The sequence below is a fragment of the Phocoena phocoena genome, chromosome 7, assembly GCF_963924675.1.
Source record: "Phocoena phocoena chromosome 7, mPhoPho1.1, whole genome shotgun sequence".
Taxonomy (NCBI): domain Eukaryota; kingdom Metazoa; phylum Chordata; class Mammalia; order Artiodactyla; family Phocoenidae; genus Phocoena; species Phocoena phocoena.
In genome coordinates this window covers 95,656,198-95,675,680 of record NC_089225.1, presented here as the reverse complement: position 1 = coordinate 95,675,680, position 19,483 = coordinate 95,656,198, and the positions used below count along the sequence as shown (strand labels likewise).

The 19,483-nt window shown below is 55.1% G+C and overlaps 1 protein-coding gene across 2 annotated transcripts in view; it reads left to right on the top strand.

The window, feature by feature from the left end:
* Window positions 1–19,483, top strand: part of TNS1 (tensin 1) — a 224,337-nt gene that overhangs the window by 127,073 nt on the left and 77,781 nt on the right. Inside the window, exons 6-17 of one of the 2 annotated variants that reach the window (XM_065880580.1) lie at window positions 64–114; window positions 6,104–6,144; window positions 6,552–6,556; window positions 8,613–8,812; window positions 11,098–11,148; window positions 12,287–12,409; window positions 12,819–12,883; window positions 14,682–14,765; window positions 17,726–17,838; window positions 18,274–18,334; window positions 18,561–18,636; window positions 19,230–19,359. In XM_065880580.1, the coding sequence (XP_065736652.1) occupies window positions 64–114; window positions 6,104–6,144; window positions 6,552–6,556; window positions 8,613–8,812; window positions 11,098–11,148; window positions 12,287–12,409; window positions 12,819–12,883; window positions 14,682–14,765; window positions 17,726–17,838; window positions 18,274–18,334; window positions 18,561–18,636; window positions 19,230–19,359 (1,000 nt within the window). Of the gene's footprint in view, window positions 1–63; window positions 115–6,103; window positions 6,154–6,551; window positions 6,557–8,612; window positions 8,813–11,097; window positions 11,149–12,286; window positions 12,410–12,818; window positions 12,884–14,681; window positions 14,766–17,725; window positions 17,839–18,273; window positions 18,335–18,560; window positions 18,637–19,229; window positions 19,360–19,483 lie in introns of both variants that reach the window. The other variant, XM_065880582.1, reaches the window with a different exon arrangement.

The window sequence follows — 19,483 nt, the reverse complement described above, 5'->3', positions numbered from 1 at the left end:
CTGGTACCTTTCAATGACTTTCCTCGACTGCCCTCTCTGACTGCCTTTTTTTTTTGTCTCCAGGGAGAAGGAGCCTTCCGGGGTGGAAACACACGGAACAGCCTTGAGGAAGATGTAAGTATTCGGAAGGGAAGGAGGAAGGTGCGGCGAGTCCCTGGGGTGCGCGGGATGGGGGAGGCGGACGATGCCTAACACCTGTCTTGTTTGGTGGGCGCCCCTTGCAGCCTCTGTAGAATAGCTCAGCTCAATTCCGGAGTGGGGAGACGGGCTGGGAGGGTGAGCAGGCCCCATGACTTAGACACTGGACCTTAGTCTCGGCTTCAGCCTCCAGCCCAGCTGGATCCAGAGTTGGTTTGTCCGTCACTGAGGCAGACCTTAGTGCCGCAGGGTGGGGATGGAGGGGAGCAGAGGCTGCTGTGCGAGGCCTCACTGGGTGGTGAGCAGCCACCAGGGCAACGGCCAGGGGTATGGGCAACACTGCAGCAAGAGGGACTAGGGGCAGAGATGAAGAGGGACTCCTGGGCTCTTGGAGGGCCATCAGCCCCTGGGGAATCGCAGGCTCTGCTTCTTCAGAGCGAGAAGCCTTTGAAAATGGGCTAAATGCCACTGATTCAGGAGGGAGCAGGAACATGGGCTGGTTGGTCTCATGGGCTCCTCCTGCCCTGCGGTTTTGGTGGAGGGCGATGGGCAAATTCCTTAAGTGGAAGGACCCCAGGGAAGGGAAGAGGGGCTCTCCTGGGACCCTGCTTTGAGCCGAACTCCTGCCTGGGCTTGTCCTCACACCACCCCAGGGAGAGATGCCCGGCAACGTCGGACCTTTCTCTTTTTTCCCTGCCCTTCTCTGACAATTTGCCCCTCTGCTGGCCTCTCCATCCTTGCCCGCCCTGATCTGCGAGGAACAGGGAGTGGTTTTGGTGGTTGGCAAGGGGGAGCTGTTGATGGCATGAGGCCCTATCATCTGACAGCTGCCTGACCCATGGCGGGGAGGGCCTTGGAGGGAGGCGCTGGGCTGCTGCAGGCAGCACACTTCTGTGGTGAGCCCACCACCTCCATCACATTGCCCTGGGCCAGCCCCGCAAGGCCAGCCCGGCAAGGTGGAGGTGTCCCCCGGGCCGCACAGGGCCCCGCCAGGAAGAGCAGAAATATGCCTCTCAAATTAATGGGCAAGGCTCTGTTCAAGGTACGCGCGGGTCCTATGGGCGTGGAGTACACATGCTGGGATGGACCCCTGTCCGATTTTGTGATGTTTCTGGGGCTGGGGTACAGGGGAGAAAGTAATTTTCTTGTGTGCCTGCTACTAAAGGTTAACTAGCTTAATGCACACAAAGGGTATACTATGTGCTCAATAAATGTTAACCGGTCTTATTACTGTTATTTTGGCTAAGGGCCAGGAACTGGGCTGGGTATATATTTTGTGTGTGTGTGTGGCCGTGCTGTGCAGCATGTGGGATCTTAGTTCCACCACTAGGGATCAAACCCACGCCCCCTGAAGTGGCAGCGTGGAATCTTAACCACTGGACCACCAGGGAAGTCCCCACTGGCTGGGTATTTTTTGATCCCCGTGACATCCCGCTATGGCCGATGCTGTGGCCCCATTTTATAGGTGAGGAAACAGAGGCTTGGAGGGGCTCACTGACTCAATGAATGTCTTATCCATCCCATCCTGGGACAGCTGCCTGGATCTGGTGTTTGCAGGGCTCCCAACCCTTGGCCAGGGGACAGGGCGATGGTGTGTGAACCAAGCCTTTTAGCCAATGGTCTGGACACTCTTATGAGCCGAGTCCTAGAGCAGTTGCTCCCCACAACTGCAGCCTGGGCCAGACAGATCCTACAAGGTAAGGCGGCAGCAAGAGAGAGTGAAGTTAGACATCATGGAGAACTTTTTGATGCAAGGGTATGTATGACCTTGGTCCTGGAGAAGAAAGAGGTTGCCGCTTAGTTGGAATGAGAGGTTTTTTAGGGGAAAGTTCTGTTGATTGGGATGAAAGTGTGTGTGTCTGTGCGTGCCGGGTGGGTAAGGGTGGCGTCTTGCCTGGGTATGGGAGAAGGGACAAGATGAGTTTGGGGCTAGTTAGTTTAGTTAAAGGAGTTCATGAAAGACTAAGCAAGTGAGCAGATTGCAGAATGGCACAAGTACTGCAAAGGAAGAGAGAAAACCTAATTTCTGAGGATCCCAGACACCTGTCCCAGGTTGGGTGACTTCAGGGTCCCCGCCCCAGCCACTGGGCTCTCCTGCAGTCTGCCTCGGGTGAGGAGACCCGTTTCCGAAGCGGCATGGTTGCTGCTCTGGGCCTGCTGCTGTGATAATGTGCCTGTTTGTTGAGCTGTTTTCCTGTCTCTGGCCCGCAGCCCAGGACTCACAGGGCAGGAATGGCTGTTTTCCTCCAACGGGGTTGGTGTGTTGCAGAGGTTGTGGATGATGTGCTGTGTCGCACTTTGTTTTGGAAAAATCCAGGCGGGTGGGCAGGAAGGAGAGAGGAAGGGGTGTGGCTGGAGGGGCTGGTGTGGAGGGGCGGGGGTGGCCACAGCCCCCAGAGGAGTCATAGGGGTGGGGAAGGGCCCCTGACGTAGATTGGTCACCAATCTCTGCCTGCCTGACATGGCCCCTGGTGTTGCTTCCAGACCCTCCTCCCAACTGTGCCCCTGGGGACGTGGGCTCCGGAAACAGCTTTTCTTTTGGTCCAGAGCTGTTGTGTTTGGTCTATGAACCTCAAAGGAAGGCAGGACTCTTCCCACACAGTCATTGCTCCAAACCAACCCCACCCAGGTCCTCGGGTTCCCACTCTTGCTACATGGCGGGGAAGAAGGCAAAAAACGGAGCCGAGGGTCATAGATCTTGAGCTGCCATGGAGCATCTATCTGAGCGGTGGGCTGCAGCTCCCGCCTGCAGTGAGGACCAAAGCCAACAGAGTTGGCCACATCTGTAGCAGGAAGGGTGAGGGTTAGATACCAGGAGGAACTGCCTGATAGTAAGAGAAGTAAGACACTGTTTGAGGAAGGCTGTGGAATTTCCTTTCACAGTGTCCTTTAAGCAAAGGAGAGACTGTGTTTTGGTGATGATGATAGGGGAGAGATCTTGGTGCCTAGGGAGTTGGATCAAAAGTCCTATTATTGATCTATGTCTTGGGTGGAGCAGGGAAGAAGTTCAGAGCATGTGGTAAAGGACTTTGACAGCCCCAGAGAGGAAAGGAATGGAATTACAGGCAGACAGAGAGCTTCTTTTTCTTTATAAAATAAAGCGTTTAGAGTACTCTTTGTAAAGCCCTCTGGTAGTTTTTCCTGGAGGCTCTAAGTGGAGCAGGTATATCACACAAGACTGTGCTGTACCCATTTTACAGATTGGTCAGTGAGACCAAGCGACTGCTTCTTACACTGGCTTCGTGGATGAGTATCTTCCTTCGTAGAATGTAAGCTCTCTGAGGTCAGGGACCTCACGCACAGCCGGTGGCCCTCAGTGAAGTTCACTGAATGAGAGAATGCACATGACGATGGGGAGCAGAGAGGACAGCCTCCCTCTTGAAAACGGCCTGTGTGATCAGGCAGCTGCCGAAGGTGCCCCGTCTCTAGCCCTGCATGTGGGAGGTCACTGTTTCCTGGAGCGTTAAGTTGTGTTGCTCACATGCTCTGCCCCCGACCCATTTCTGGTTCTCCGGTTCTCCTTGTGACTCTTCCCACCAACCCTCAGACGTGTTACCTGTGCACGTCTGCTTTCTGCCAGTGAGTGTCACATGCCCCCAAACTTTGCAGAAAACAGGAAGCACTGTCAGTTAGAGGGCAGCCCAGTGATTCATCAGGGGATGACTGTCCAGCTGTTCGTCCCTGTCCTCTGTGCTGGGGTCATTGTCCAGGGCAGTCTCCTCCCCTGCCACCCCTCCCCCCACCCCCACCCCACAAGCCCGGCGGAGCAGAGCCGGCTTGGACTTTGTCTTATCACCTCTGGAGGCAGTATGGCCAGACTCTGCTGGGGCCAAGTTTTTATTTATCTTTCCTGGTTTTTTGGGGTGGGGAGGCTGAGGAATGTGGAGTGTTGTAACATTGGGGAGGGGGGGTGGAGAAGCGAGCGGGAGCTGGCTCTCCTGCCCTGTCCATCCCTCTCGCCCCTGTGCCCGTGGCGGCTCCCCTGGCTCCCCTCGGCTCCTCAGTCCCCCTGCCAAGCCCGTCTCAATATCCCATTGTCTCTCTGAGCTCCCTGGGCCTGGCCCCGTGTTCCCGGCCACACCTCCAGCCTTGGCTATGGTTGTGGCTTCCAGTTGTTAGAAGCAGCTGTGGCAGCCTCCTCCAAACATGGCTGTGGATCAGCAGTAGATGGAACCCGAGGGGCTATTTATAGCAGGGTGGCCCTGGGGCCTGGAGCAGGGCCTAGGGCCTGGGGAGATTCAGCGGCTCCTCATGAGGGACCAGCGAAACGGAGACGGATGAAGTGTTGGGTTTCTGCGTTCCTCTGAGTGGGTAGTTTTGGAACAGCCTGGTTTGGGTCTTGAAAACCAAACACAACTCAGCCCCTCCTTACTGCCCCCGCCTTCGCACCCTCCAGCTCCCCAAGCCTGACTCATGCAAACCCAAGCCCTCAGAGCCAGGAGAGCTGGGGAGACAGAGAAACTTTCCACCCTGACAGCCCCCCTTGGCTGTTTCCTCCTCCTGCTGCCTCCAAGGCTGAGCTGTTCAGAGCTGGGCGGTGGCCCAGGCAGAGGGGACTCTGGCCGCAGCCTTCTTACGGGAGGCTGGGTGGAGGGTCCTCCTCTTAGCGGGGCTGCCCTGACTTTGGGCTCAGCTGGGAGCTGGGCCTCAGAGCCCACCCACCCCTGCCTCTTAGGCGCTGCGGGGCCTGGAGAGGGCTGAAGGGGGCTCCTCTTCTTGGCACCCCAGTGGTCCAGCCCGAAATCTGAGGGTGAATCTTGCTGGTCATCTGTTTCTCCTCTCCTTGGTGGATTGAGGTTCCGTCTCCTCCAAGAGGTAGATGCAACTTGGTGGTCAGGAAAGGCCGGTTTTGGGGAGGCTCAGGGATGTTTGGAAGGTGCCAGTGGGCTCAGAGGGCTCTGGCTGGGCCTGGGAATGTGCAGGTTGGACGTCCGATTCTGCATTGAGCGAGATGGCTGAAAGGATGGTGGCAGCTGGTGATGCAGGGTTTTGCTTTACTGTAGGGGTGAATGTTTGGCTGTATCGCTAACTACCCTTTTAATTGTACTTGATGTAATAATGGTAAGAGCGTCTAAGCGCCTTATATGCATAATTCCCTTTAATCTTCAAGCAATACCATAAGGATTGTTCCATCTCACTGGTGACATTATAGAGGCTCAGAGCGTTAAGTAATGCAAGGCTGCCCAGCAGGGTGCTGTGGGACTCGGATCCTGCGCTTTCGTCACCGTGCTGTTGGGTTGCCCTGGGATGTTTTAGACACCGACTTGGGTCCATTTGCCTAATTTTGTACAAGTCGACAACCCTGGAGATGGGAATGGGTGAGGGGGGTAACAGACAATGGACAGTGGGTCCTTAGGAGCATGATTTGCTGCCTAGCCCTGGTTGGTGCACACCATGCCTGGCTGCTTCTTGTCTCAAAACTTGATTGAACGAGCCGGTGTTGCTGCTTTAAAGGAGGGGAATGTGGGCAGCTGGTGGTCAGAGGAGAAATGTTCAGAGCTGGACAGAGCGGGGCCGGTGCTCTCATCTTTCCTTCTTTCATGGTTGCCATCTCTATTCTCCACTTGGGGTCACTATTCTGGCGTCCAGCGAATCCAGGTGAAATGTGTTTCCATCAGTTTAGTAACTTTTATTGAGTGTGTACTCAGCGCACATGGCACCAGCCCAGGCGTGGTGCATTTCTCAGCATTTGGGATTTCTCCCTTGCCCAAGGAAAGAGAGCCCTTCCCCTTGGGGGCTCGCAGGCACACTGGCGCGCTCATGTGGGATTGGCATTGATCGCTTTTGGCTTTGAGTGGCTGTGTTGCTGGGCTTTAGGGTGCCTGGGCTGGAACGTTGGCAGAGGCAGGAGAAGGGAATCTGTGTTTCCCCGTGGCCCTGACAGCTCTTGTGGACAGCTCTCTGCTGTCCTCCTGCCATCCAGCCGGCCACCGCCCTAACGCTGCTTCTCTCCTCTCTTTCCCAGAGCTCCACCAGAGTCACTCCAAGTGTCCAGCCCCATCCCCAGCCCATCAGGTATGCCTGGGCTATGGGGGACGCAGTGGGTGCAGGCAGTGAGGTCACTGTGGGTGTTCCCAGCAAGTCATGCCTCTGGGTCTCTGAGACCAAAGTCACAAAGCACGTGATAGGGAGCACGGGCGGACGTGGAAGACACAGAGAGAGGATGCAGTAGATGCCAGTGGGAAACTCAAAAGTTTTAGCTTGAAGCCAGTCCTTGAGCTGGATTCTTCATTTACCTGCATGATCTCATCTAGTCCTTGCAACAACCCTGCAAGGTAAGTATTTTATTCCCATTTTGCAGATGAAGAAACTGAGTCTCAGGGAGGTGAGGCGATTTGTTAAAGGTCACACAACCACTAAGAGGCAGCACTGGGTTTGCATTCAGGACCGGCTGGCACTGATGCCTGTGCTAGATCCCGTTCTCCACAGGCAGAGGCTTCTGTTGTTGGAGGGTCATTTATAAAAGGAAGGTTCTCTGTCTGGCTGAGCTGGTGGGGGCTGGGGGGAGGGGATGCACAGGGGACTTTGCTCATCCAGAGTCTCTCTTTTTTTTTTTTTTTTTTTTTTTTTTTTTTGCGGTACGCGGGCCTCTCACTGTTGTGGCCTCTCCCGTTGCGGAGCACAGGCTCCGGACGTGCAGGCTCAGTGGCCATGGCTCATGGGTCCAGGCACTCCGCGGCATGTAGGATCTCCCCGGACCGGGGCACGAACCCATGTCCCCTGCATCGGCAGGCGGACTCTCAACCACTGCGCCACCAAGGAAGCCCCAGAGTCTCTTTTCCCTGGGTCCAGGTTCTCTGGTTTTTTGGCTTGGGCCCTTCCCTCTCTGACTCCCCCCTCGCCCCTGAGACTCCTGAGATGAGTGAGAATCTGGCCCCAGGGATATGGACCACCAGTCAGAGAGGGTCTGGTGTGTAGCTGAAGCTCCCAGTGGGTTGTAGTCCAGCTGCCAGCTGTCCACAGAGACTGGTGGGGTCCTTTAGAGTATCCCCTCCTCCCCTACAGATGAGAATCACCTTGGGGTGGGTGGGTGCAGAGTGCGATGCTGAGGTTGTCCAGGTGGTGGTGCTGTTCTGCCTTGAGTAGGAGCCCCACCCCCAAAGGCTGCAGGACAAGGAAAGACCCGGACTCAGAGGCCAAATTCAAAGTGGGCTCCCAGCGCACTGGCCCCTCTGCTACTTGGTCCCTGTCATTGCCACCACAAAGAAGGTGTATGTCACCCTTGGCTCTCCTATTTCCAAGCCCCATCTACACAGTTGGGCTCGGAGCTAACCGTGGTGGAGATCTGTATTCTGTCCGGTTTCTTGGTGTCCCGGGGCTGTACCCCGATGCCACCCCATCACTTTGAAACACCCTATGGTATTACTCCCGCTGCCCCTCCAGTCCCAACTTTACCCCGCAGAAGTGAAGGGTTATCAACATGAACTGTGAGTTGCCCACCTTGGGTAGAGAAGGGAAGCAGGACCCTAGGAGGCTGGGGTGATGGGGTAAGAAGGGGAGGGTGTGAGGTGACCCCAGAAACTACAGGTGGGCCTCAGAATGGAATGCCAGTGTCCTGAGACCCATTTCCCCTTCCCATCAGCTCCCCAGTGGGCACCCTGGACCCTCCTTTGGAAGAGCAGTTGGGTGAGGTGTAAAGGTGTGAGACCCCACCTCCCCTCACCCAGTGCCCAACCCAGGGGGCTCCCCACCTCTCTGAGGAGCTCAGGTAGCACTGGGATGTCTGGGGGTCACCTGCCGCTGCAGCAGCCCCCTCTGCTTCCTGAGCCCTTAGAAATCAGGGAGGTCACTGGTAGGAAGCAGCCCTGCGGGGCAGTGGGAGCTGCCAGAGGTGGGGAGAGAGCCAGGGAAAAAGGGCAGGAGCTGTCCTGCCTCTGGGGAGGGCTGGAATGTGTGCTGTGGTCTGGCTTACCTGGAGCCCAGGTGAGCATGTCACCTGAGCTGCCCCTGCTCCTGAGGGGGCCTCCCCGCCCACTCCACAGCTCAGAGCAAGGGGAGGGCAGCAGAAGGCTAGCTCCACGATGTGAGAGGACCCAGTTCAGGCTCTCCTTCCTCTTCTGGAGCCGTCAGGGGATCCTTCGAGAAACTCCTGCCAGACCAGGCGGCCGCAGTATATTAGGAGGCTGAGCTGGACTCCCGGGCCCTGGCTGGTTCCGGCCCTGGCTCTGACTTCTGACCTCTGGGGTCACAGGTTGAAGGCCATGCCGACAGGATTGATGAGCACCTAGGAATGGTGTCATCACTCTTTGGCTCTGAAATGGCCTGAGATCCTTGCCAGCTCCTGCCCAGCTCTGTTATCCCCGGCGCTCCCAGACTGGGCTTGTGGGCTGCATTGGCCTTGCCAGGGGAAGGCTCTGGCCTTGGCTCTGGGTCAGGAGGCAGCCAAGCCCCCTGGGTTAGATTTGGGGGCCACGTATAGTGTGTAGGGGGTGTAGATCCCTGGACCTTGTCCTGGGGGCCTGGATTCTGATCAGGACCCGCCTCTGCCTACTGTCTCCCCAGAAACATGAGTGTGAGCCGGGCCGCGGAGGACAGCTGTGAGCTGGACCTGGTGTATGTCACTGAGAGGATCATCGCCGTCTCCTTCCCCAGCACAGCCAATGAGGAGAACTTCCGGAGCAACCTCCGTGAGGTGGCCCAGATGCTCAAGTCCAAACATGGAGGCAGCTACCTGGTGAGGATGGGGCCCCTTGCTCGCTGGTCCAGTGCCCCGTCCTTTCTGCTTGCCACCTCCTCCTGCTGGTGTCTTGTCCCACCTGCCCCTGAGCCAGCTCTTCCTCTTCTCTCCCTGCACCTGCCCTTGGCCCTAAGGAGTGTCTCTGCAGCTGGGATGCAGCATCTGGAGCAAGTCGTGTGGGTGTGTGTGTGTGTGTGTGTGTGCGCGCGCGCTTGTGCTTGCTCTTGTCCATGTATGTGTGTGTGGTTTGTATGTGTGTGTGTATGTGTGGGTACGCGCATGTGCGTGTGGGTGTACGTACGTGTGTTGACCAGGAGGAGAGAATAACGGTAAAAGCTCATGTTATGGAGCCCTGGTGATGAGCCAGGCCCTGTTCTAACTCCTTTCCACGTATTTAACACCACGACAGTCCTAGGAGAGCACAGAGAGGTGGGGTATTTGTCTAAGGTCACAGAGTCAGGAAGTGGCAGAGGTGTCACACTGTCGGTGCCGCTGAGCAGTCTTAGGGCAGAGTTGTGGCAGACTGTGTCTTGAGAGACCAGGTGTTGCTGACCCCGGGATCACACCTGGTACAGGAGGATCTCCTAACCAGTGTGGAGGAAGTCCCCTCCACCCCCCACTATGGTCTCTAATGTCAGAAGGGCTGCCCTGGGGGATTGGATCTATCCTGGCCCCATAGGAGCGCTCAGGCCTGCTTTACAGGGAGGTACTTGTGGGCTGGACCCACAGATTGGACAGACCATCATGAGGGGCTGCCCTGGGAGGTCTGAGCACAGGTGGGGTGTAGGGGCTGTATTAGGTCCCTAGGGCTGCTGTAACAAATGACCACAAATTAGGTGGCTTAAAACAACAAAATTAATTTTTTCACAGTCTGGAAGCTAGAAGTCCAAATCAAGGTGTCAGTGGGGCCATGCTCCCTCTGAATCCCGCAGGGGAGAATCCTGCCTTGCCTCTTCCTATCTTCTGGTGGCTCCCGGCAGTCTAGTGGCTCCTTGGCTTGTAGTAGCCTTGCTCTAGTCTCTACTTCTGTCATCATGTGACCTTCCTTCTTTCCTGTGTCCGTGTGGCCTCTCCTCTTCTTATAATGACACCAGTCATTGGATTTGGGGCCCACCCTGAATCCAGGATGATCTCATCTCCAGATCCTTGACTGCTTACATCAGCAAAGGACCTATTTCCAAATAAAGTCACATTCTGAAGTTCCGCGTGGATGTGAATTTTTGTGGGATACTATTCAGCCCTCTACGGAGACCCATCCGTCAGCTGTGTTGGGCGTTGTTAAGAGTCTGGCATTAAACATCAGAATGTTCTGGGTTGGAATGCTGCTGTGCTCTCACCAACTATCTGATCTTGGCACTTAGCCTCATTAAGCCTTAGGATCCCCATCTGTAAAATGGGTCTACTTACCTCTATGGTTGTGGAGAGAATTAAGGCAGGTGGTAGATGTAAAGTCCTTAGTGTGGCCTGGCAGGCTGTGGACACTGTAACACCGAAGTGTTAGCCATTGTTAATGGCATAAAGTGTGTTCCTTTATGGCCTCAAGAGTGGACCAGAAGCCATCTAAGATCCTGCCCTATTTCAGAAGCCCAGGATTCCATGGGTTTTTGGTGCATCCTGCCCGTTCCAGACCCTGCAGTCCTCTTCTCTCCCCAGGCGACATCACAGGGGTCTTGAGTTTCCCAGACCATGAGGTGGATGTGGGGAGTTCTGCACGCCTCTTTCAGAGGTGGAGAAGGGAATCCAGAGGTTGAGGGATTCCTGTGGGATGTGGTCAGGTGTTGGGGGGTGTCTTCTGGGAGAGGGGTATCAGGGGTCTGAGAGGGCTGACCCAGCACAGTTTGCACCCTCCTATGGAGGGCGTCCGACCACGGAGCAGTTACATCTTCGTGTGGTGAGCTTCTGAAGTCGACATGTGAAGAGGAAACCAGAGATGGCCAAATCGTTTGACACTACTGGATTTCCATTCAGTGTGGAGAGATGCCCACCTTGGGGGTGGCATGTGGGACCTGAGACAGGTTCTGTCCCCTTCTCATCTTCAGTTTAGGATGTCCGCTCATCCAGGGGAGTGGCTGGGTGTCTACAGACTTGTTTCTCTCTCCCTCTTTATCCTGAGAACCTGTAGTTGAGTTCCTGTCCATCAGTGTGTATCTGGTAGGACTCCATGTATGGTCATGTAGGTAGAATTTCCAGCAGGGACGAGAGAGAGAGGGAAAGAGAGAGAGAGAGAGAGGGAGAGAGAAAGGGCCAACCTTCTCACAATCTCTTCCTTTTCCTCCTTCTAGCTTTTCAACCTCTCTGAGCGGAGACCTGACATCACGAAGCTCCACGCCAAGGTGAGTCCATGGCTGTTTGGGGTGGGGAGGGATTCTCCCTGCCTGGAAGAGGGAACAGGGGGGCTCCCTTCCTCTGAGGTTCCCACATTAGATCTTGGGGGAAAGTGCTATGACAGTTTGCAAAGCCTATTCAGACTTAACAGTGCCATCCTCTATTTGGAAAATAGAAAATAATATATTTATTGTTTCTGTAATACGAAATACAGAAAGCAAAGCTCAATGCAGTGATTTCCACCAAGGTCTGCCACCTGTGGTGCACACAGAGTCTCTGGGGTGGGGCTGGAGCTGTGAGATTTTGAGTCTTATTGAAAAGTATTCTGGATTTAAACCAGCTGGGAATCACCACCGTAGACCCTCCTACAGCCAACTTTCTTTCACTTGCTGTTCAGTGCGCTGTGTTTGGGCTTTGTGTGCCCATCTGCTCCAGCTCCTGGATTATGGTGCCTGTCGCTGTGTGACCTTGAGCGGGTGGCAGACTTCTCTGGGCCTCAGTTTCCACCTCTGAAAGTGGACGGGCTGGATTAGATGTGCTCTCTGGGCCCTTCTGAGCACAGATTTTCTTTTACTTTAAAATTTTGTGAGTTAAGAAAAGGTTGAAGGAGCCTGATGACTGCTATTCAGATCTGCTCTCTGTCTCGCTCAGGCCTCCTTCGGCTGGCCTGAAAACTTGATGGTTTGTGTGTCCAGGGCCTGGAAAAGAGCCGTGAACAGGCTTCACCTTTCCTTCTTCCTCCCTGAGCCAGATCTCAGGGTTATCTGTGGGAGGAGAGCTGGGGAACAATGCTGGAAGCTCCCAGCACATTTTAAGGTCACAGTCATATGGAAGGGACCTGGGGCCATCGGCTCTAAGCCTTTGCTTTATGCACAAATCAGAAACGGGGGCTGGCGAAGGGGCTGTGACTGGCCTGAGGCCCACAGGGAACCAGTGTCAGAACCCAGGGTCTGTAGGCCCGGGTCAGTGTCCTTTGCCTCCTCACCCCTGCCTTCCAGAGTGTTGATGTGCAGGGCAGAAACTGAGGCCCCACTGCTGGTGGCATTGCTGTGGGGCTGGCGCGTGGCGTGTGTGGGCACCTCCCTACCCCCCCGCCCGTTGACTCTCTGGACTTCTGCCGCTTCTCACTCATGGCTTGGGCCACAGGTACTGGAATTTGGCTGGCCCGACCTCCACACCCCAGCCCTGGAGAAGATCTGCAGCGTCTGCAAGGCCATGGACACTTGGCTCAACGCAGATCCCCACAATGTTGTCGTTTTACACAACAAGGTCAGAGCGGGGGCTGCAGGATGTCTCTGCGTGTGTGTGTGTGTGTGTGTGTGTGTGTGTGCGTGTTCGTACCCATGCACGAATATATTCTTGGATGAGTGTATGCACCTGCCCGTATCACTGGATTGTGTGAGTGTGCAAGTTTGTTTGTGTGTACTCTCCTTCTTGGGGATAATCGATTCTGTCTGGGGTGCACCCCCAGGAAGTGGAGGTACCAGCCCGTGGGTCACTCAGGTGTGGTGGACGATCAGCTGTGTTTCTTCTTTTTGAGACTCACCCCCCATCCGCTTCCTCCCTCCTCCGATTCTCCCTGAGAACCCGCCCCTCTCTGCAGCCCCTGCCCGCCTTGCTCTGGGGCAGGAGGGCCAGCCTCAGAAGTAAAGGCTTTTGTGTTTCGGGGCTTTTTCAGGGAAACCGAGGCAGGATAGGTGTTGTGATCGCGGCTTACATGCACTACAGCAACATTTCTGCCAGGTAAGAGGGCCCCGAGCCTCCCATTCTCTGAATATTGACAGCAGAGCCCCCTTCCCCCACCCACCCAAGGCCTCTCCCTCCCTTGGGGTTGGAGGATAAGGGCAGAGGAGGTGAGAGGTGCTGAGGACAGGGGGAGGAGCCCCTGGAAAGGAGAATGTCCCTGCCCTCAGCTCTGGGACAGGGGCCCTTGGACAGAGCAGGAGAGAGGAGACACCATCCCTCTGTCTGGGGCCCTGGGGACGGGCAGCCGTGGGAGGCAGGCCCATGGATGGACACCCCGTCCAGTCAGCTTCTTGGGGCTACTTTTCTTTGCCCAACTGCCTTCTGTTTACCTGAGTGAGCAGAGGGGGAGTCACAAAGAAATACTGGATCACATCTGGGTCCAACAGAGCCATCTGGAAGGTTTCTCATCTATTCCCCTGCTTCTGGCCAGCAGGGGCATCTTCCCACTTAGGTGTTTTGCATCAAGAATAGGAAACAACCAATGGATGATTCCCATTCTGATTTGGATTTTCAGAGAGGCGGAGGAATTGCTCCATTCATTTAGTCATTTGACGACAGTTATGGAACAGCCACTGTGCAGGCAGCTCTAGGTGCTGGAAGTAGAGCAGTGGGCAAAGCCAGGCCACTGCCCTCATGAATGTGAAATGAGTAAACGAACACATCAGTAAGAGCAGGTGATGAGTACTTTGAAGGATGGAGACTAGAGCAAGACGGTGGGGAAAGGAGGCCTCTTGAGGAGGTGATATTTGAGCAGAATTAAGTGGCGAGAGGGGGGAAGAACTGAGTCCTATACAGTCCGTGGGGGCGGGGGTGGGTGGTGGCAGGGGACCTTCCAGGCAGAGAAGAGGGAAGGACAAAGGCCAGCAGTGGGAATTCGAGGGGCTGGCGTGTTTGGAGAGCCAAGTGAGTGAGGGGATGAAGAGTGGGAAATGAAGCTGGGAGGAGGCGGAGCCCGGGGGCCTTGTACCCTTGATAAGGACTTCGGGGTTTATTCTGAGAGGGATGGGACCTCGTTGGAGAGTCAAGAATGGAGAAGCTATGTGATCTGTCTCTTTAAAAAATGATCTCTTTAAGGATGGGCAGAATGCTCTATGAAGGGCTTGCAGGTAGTTTTATGACTTTAAGAAACCTGACCCAGGGCTTCCCTGGTGGCGCAGTGGTTGGGAGTCCGCCTGCCGATGCAGGGGACACGGGGTCGTATCCCGATCCGGGAGGATCCCACATGCCGCGGAGCGGCTGGGCCCGTGAGCCATGGCCGCTGAGCCTGCGCGTCCGGAGCCTGTGCTCCGCAACGGGAGAGGCCACAACAGTGAGAGGCCCATATACCGCAAAAAAAAAAAAAAAAAAAAAAAAAAAAAAAAAAAAAAGAAACCTGACCCAGCTTGATCTTTGCATAATGGTCAACATTTCCTGTGCACCTACTGTGGGCCCACATGTGCCAAGCTCTTTATACATGTCATCTCACTCAATTGTCACAACAGCCTTCAAGGAAGGCACGGTTATCACCTCATTTGACAGGAAAGAAAAATCAAGTCCAGGAAGGTTAAGTAACCTGCCCCAAGTTGCAGGGCTACTAAGTCAGTGATGAGCTTGAGATGGGCTCCCAGGCTGCCTGACTCCAAGGCCCTTGTGCTGAGTAGTGCAGCACACAGGATGGAGAGATGCTGGGGCAGTCCTTTCCTGAAGGCATCTCAGGACAGAGTGGCCGGAGGGCTCTGCGGGTCTGGGAAGCAGGGCTGGGCGGACAAGGGACTTGTGGAGGTTGACTCCTCTGACCACCTGTCTCTCCCCACAGTGCCGACCAGGCCCTGGACCGCTTTGCAATGAAGCGGTTCTACGAGGATAAGATTGTACCCATTGGCCAGCCATCCCAGAGGAGGTAGGTCTCCAGGGCTCTCGGCCCAGTGCATGTGTGTGTGCGTGTGTGTGCGTGTGTGTGCTCGCTGTACGTGGGAACTAGCCTCGTGTACCTATGGTGGGGGTGTACCAAGCATGCATGTTCAGGTGCCAGCCTGCAGGGGTGGGAGCTCAGGGACATGGGTGAAGCCGTGAGCAGCTGTGTGTGCTCACAGTGGGGCATGGCAGTTGGCTCCTGAGGTTGGTGCCAGAGAGCAGCAGGGGCAGCAGTGGGGGAGGTACAGGAAGACAGCTTGTATAAGAAGGCAGTGCCTTTCTTGGTCCTGGCAGCAGGGCTGCTTCCGTGTTTTGATGGGTCTACAGGAGGCTGATGTCACTGCCACCTGCCCCGAGGAGGTCACAGATGTTCGTGATAAGGGTCACCTTCTGCTGTGAGAGCTTTAAAATTTTACAGCGGTCTCTCACCCATGTGGTCCCCAACAGCCCATGCAGGAATCAGGACAGGGATGGATTCCTTCATTCATTTGACAGATTTTAGGTACTCTAGTATGTTTCAAATGCTGGAGGTATCTAGTTGGACAGGACAGAGTCTTTTGCCCTTAGTGAGCTGACATTGTATTGGGAAAGATGGACATTACACAAGTAAATAAACCTTCAAGGTCATTTCAGACAGTGGTAAGTGCTTTGATGGGGAAAAAACCAAAACAGAACACGACGGGCTAGAGAATGACAGGGGTGGACGTGAGGGGCTGATTCCAGTGTGCTGACCTTTCTGAGAAGATGACATGTGAGGTGAGGTCTGAGAAGGGAGAAGGAAACATCTTAGTAAAGGTCTGGGGTAAAGGGTCCAGGTAGAAGGAACGGCAAGTATAAAGGCCAAAATGTCTCACTGACTTTTCTATCCCTTCGGAACACTGACTGGGCAAGCAGGACCCCCTAGCTACAGATCCTGGAGCTTTTCAGCCTCTCCATGCCGGGGGTCCCCAACTCACACCCCGTCACCCCTACCTTGCCTGGCTAAAATGTGCCGGCACCCCTGGGGACTGTTTCCACCATTGTAGCAGGAAGCCCAAGCAGAAGTGAGTGAGTCCTCAGGCAACCAGCGCCTTACAACTGGCACAGGACAGCTGGTAGCCAGCCTCTGGGTCAGAGATCAGAAACGGAATGTCTTTATGTGCAGAAAATTCTGACTAGGCTGCCAGACACAGCAGCTGTCTATCAGTGAGAGTCTTTCCAGGGAAGAAGTCTCAGGGAGGAAAGAAGTATTATTTAAGATCCTGACTTGCTACCTGTGGCTGGTGGCCTTGGTCATGAGTCTGGCCCTTGACCTGAGAAGATAAGAGGTTCAAATAGAGGAGCACGGTGTTGTGATGGCACAATGTGGCTTGGAGAGAGAGGGCAGAGCTGTCACATTTCTGAAGCGGAAAGCCTGGAGAATGGGGATTAGTGTTACCTCTCAGGACCAGGATTGTTCAGGGATTCCACCGTGCTCAATGTGTGCTTACGTAGCATGCCGTCGGGGTGTGTGTGTGTGTGTGTGTGTGTGTCCGTGTTTACATTATCTGTATCTGCCGTGCAGCTTGTATCTGCAACCGCATGTGCTCATGGGTGGGTAATTCTGTCTGTGCCCAAATGTGGAAGTGCAGCTGCTGGGAAAGTGGCATTCCTTGCCACTTTCCCGCCTTCTTGTCAGTGTCACTTGCAGGGATTGGAGCAGCTGGAGGAGAGGAGGGCAGGGGGAGAGGGAGGGAGGGGCTTTGCCTGCAGCTCCCCCATTCATTGTCACCCCACCCCGGGCTCATTGTCCCCAGCACACAGACACATCCTGTTGGCACGATCAGAAGATCTGATAGGAACCCGCCATTCCAGGTTTCCGGTTTGAGCAACGGGGCTGGGGGCTGGGCAGGGGCCTGAATAGGAGTTCGTGCTGCCCATCAGATTATCTCGCTGGGATAGTCCAAGGTGGACCCACCCCAGCCCAGGGACAGAGGCCCACAGGCCTGGAGGTGGGCCAAGGAGCCAAAAGACGGGACGGGACCATTGTCACGGTTGTGAGCGTTCTGGTCTCACTGGCCTCAAATCAGAATGCATTCTGATTGGTCCAGCTGACCCAGCTTGGTGTCCTCTGGCCAGTCAGAAAAGGAGGACACACCAACCAAAAGGATTGGCCTCTCCTAGTAGATGCACTGGAGTGAGGCTGCTTCCCTTCTCCTCCCACCTTTGTGTGCTCTTGCAGTGTGCCTTTGGGAGGCTGATGACCCTTTCTGGACCTAATTTTTCCCTCTCTTCTAGAAGGAGTGGGGATGGCTTATTCCTTCCATTCTTCCAACGAGATCTTTGTTAAGGGAATTGGGGCATGTTGACCCTAGAGATAGGAATACTTAGTGGAAGTTAGATATCCTCTAATATCAAATATGGTACAGAGGAATTTTGTACCCTTCAGCGTGATATAAAAAAACGAAGGACTAGAATCACTAAGCTCTTACTATTTGCTGGATCGTCATGTGGTTGGTGGGTCTTGTGGGAGCAGAACTGGGGCCTGTGGGTACAAATGCAAAGTTGGTTTGGGCTCGGTGTAAGGCTCTCAGAGCTGTCTGATGGTTGATCACCCTGCCTTGTGCGGTAGTGAACAGCTAAATGATGCCTGTCAGGGATGTGTGGGAGGGCATTTGGTCCAGCAGGAGGTTCCTGGGCCGGGAGTGAAGCAGGAGAGAGATGGTCACATTGACCACCAGGAGGCGCCAGAGAACCCCAAGTGGGAGGTTTGGCTGGATCCCACTCCAGATGTAGTAGTACCTGTTCGCGTTCCTGGGGCTACCGGCAGCAAGGATGGAGACCCCACCTGCCAGGAGGCCTGGGGGTTGGTGGGGGGGGGCTGTTGGCAGGGCAACCTAGGGCAATATGCCGGGGGGGAAAGAGAACAGAATGGCTCTGCTCCAGCAGAGGCCTCCCTGGCTGAAGCTGCCCTTCTCCCTGCTCCAGGTACGTGCATTATTTCAGCGGCCTGCTCTCTGGCTCCATCAAAATGAACAACAAGCCCTTGTTTCTGCACCACGTGATCATGCATGGCATCCCCAACTTTGAGTCTAAAGGAGGTACTTGCCCGAGCCCTCTAGCTTCCATTCCCCTCCTGTCTTCCATCTCTTTGTCTTAGGAGGCAGCCTTGGGGGGTAAAAATACGGGCTAGCTGCAGTCTTAGGCTTGGAGTCTCAACTGTACCACTTCCTATTTCTCTGAGCCCCAGTTGATTCATTTGCAAAATGGGTTGGATACTGGCAGTGCCTGTGGGCAGGTGACGCTGGACGGTGTAGTGTTTTTGTAAACTCAAAATGCCTTTGAAATGAAAGGTTAGCATGTCTTCCTCTTTCTTTTTCCATTTCTCCTTCCTCTTTTCCTCCTTCCCTTTCTTCCCTTTCCCCCTTTCTTCCCTTTCCTCCTCCTGGCCGATCCTTCCTTCCTTCATCTCTCCTCTCCCCCTTCCTCCTCCCGCTGTTTCTGCTGTCTTGGCTAATAGCACCCCTCCCTTACAGGGTGTCGGCCATTTCTCCGGATCTACCAGGCCATGCAACCTGTGTACACTTCTGGTATCTAGTAGGTATTCCACAGGGATGCTGGAGGTCCAAGGCTGAGGACTGGGGGCTGGGGGCCGGGGTTGGGGGCTGCCTAGGACCTTTTCTAGGAGGACTTCTAGGGTAGGGCTGAGGGATGGGTCAGCGAGCTTTCACAATAGCTCCCTGGCAGAGGGGCAGCTGGGAGAAAGTGCACTGCCCGGCCGCCCCAGCAGCCCTCTGTCCCTCTGCCTGCCTCGCTCCCATAGCAACGTCCAGGGAGACAGCCAGACCAGCATCTGCATCACCATCGAGCCCGGGCTGCTCTTGAAGGGAGACATCTTGGTAAGCTGCCCCGCTGTCTCAAGCCCCCGCATCGCCGTTGAATTTTTCTTCCTTTTCTCTTCCTCCTCCCCTTCTGCCTCTCTGGACAAGAGTGTCCCTCCTGGTGGGCCACCAGCCTTGGGGTCCTTGGCTCTCAGGGGCCCTGCAAGGCCTTCCAACCTTGACGGTCCTTGTCCATCCCCTGCCTCAGTGTTGGATGTGCCTTCCCCCGGGCTTGCCTCTTGTTCTGGAGTATCTCCAGGGACATACGTCTCTGTGTGAGCTGTTACCTCCGGGCTTCCTGCTGGTGACAAGGACTCCCTCAATTGTAACTTCACTCCTTCCTCCTGTGATTGAAATCCACTCCTACGTTGCCCGTTCTGACTGGTGTACAGGAACTTCTTGGGAGGATAGCTTTGTCCCCACAGGGCAAGGCTGGCTGTCAACTCTCTGCTGTTCTGGAAGTTTCCACAGAGAGCTCTGAGATCCTGTTTGGGGTTGGTGACCTTTTCCTCACTGGGTTTGGGGCTTAGTCGTGGAGCTGATAAGGAGGCCCCTTGGGACTAACGTTCCACCTTCGGCCCCTGATGGGCTCTGCTGTCTTTCCCACCCAGCTGAAGTGCTACCACAAGAAGTTCCGGAGCCCAGCCCGAGACGTCATCTTCCGCGTGCAGTTCCATACCTGCGCCATCCATGACCTGGGGGTTGTCTTTGGGAAGGAGGACCTCGACGATGCCTTCAAAGGTGGACTCGCTGAGTAGAGAGGCAGACCTAGCAAGGAATAATTAGGCCACAGGATAGGAGAGCAGTAATGGAGGGGCTATGGCAGCAGTGAAGGGTGACCGTTTTCCCACGGGAAGGGAGGTGT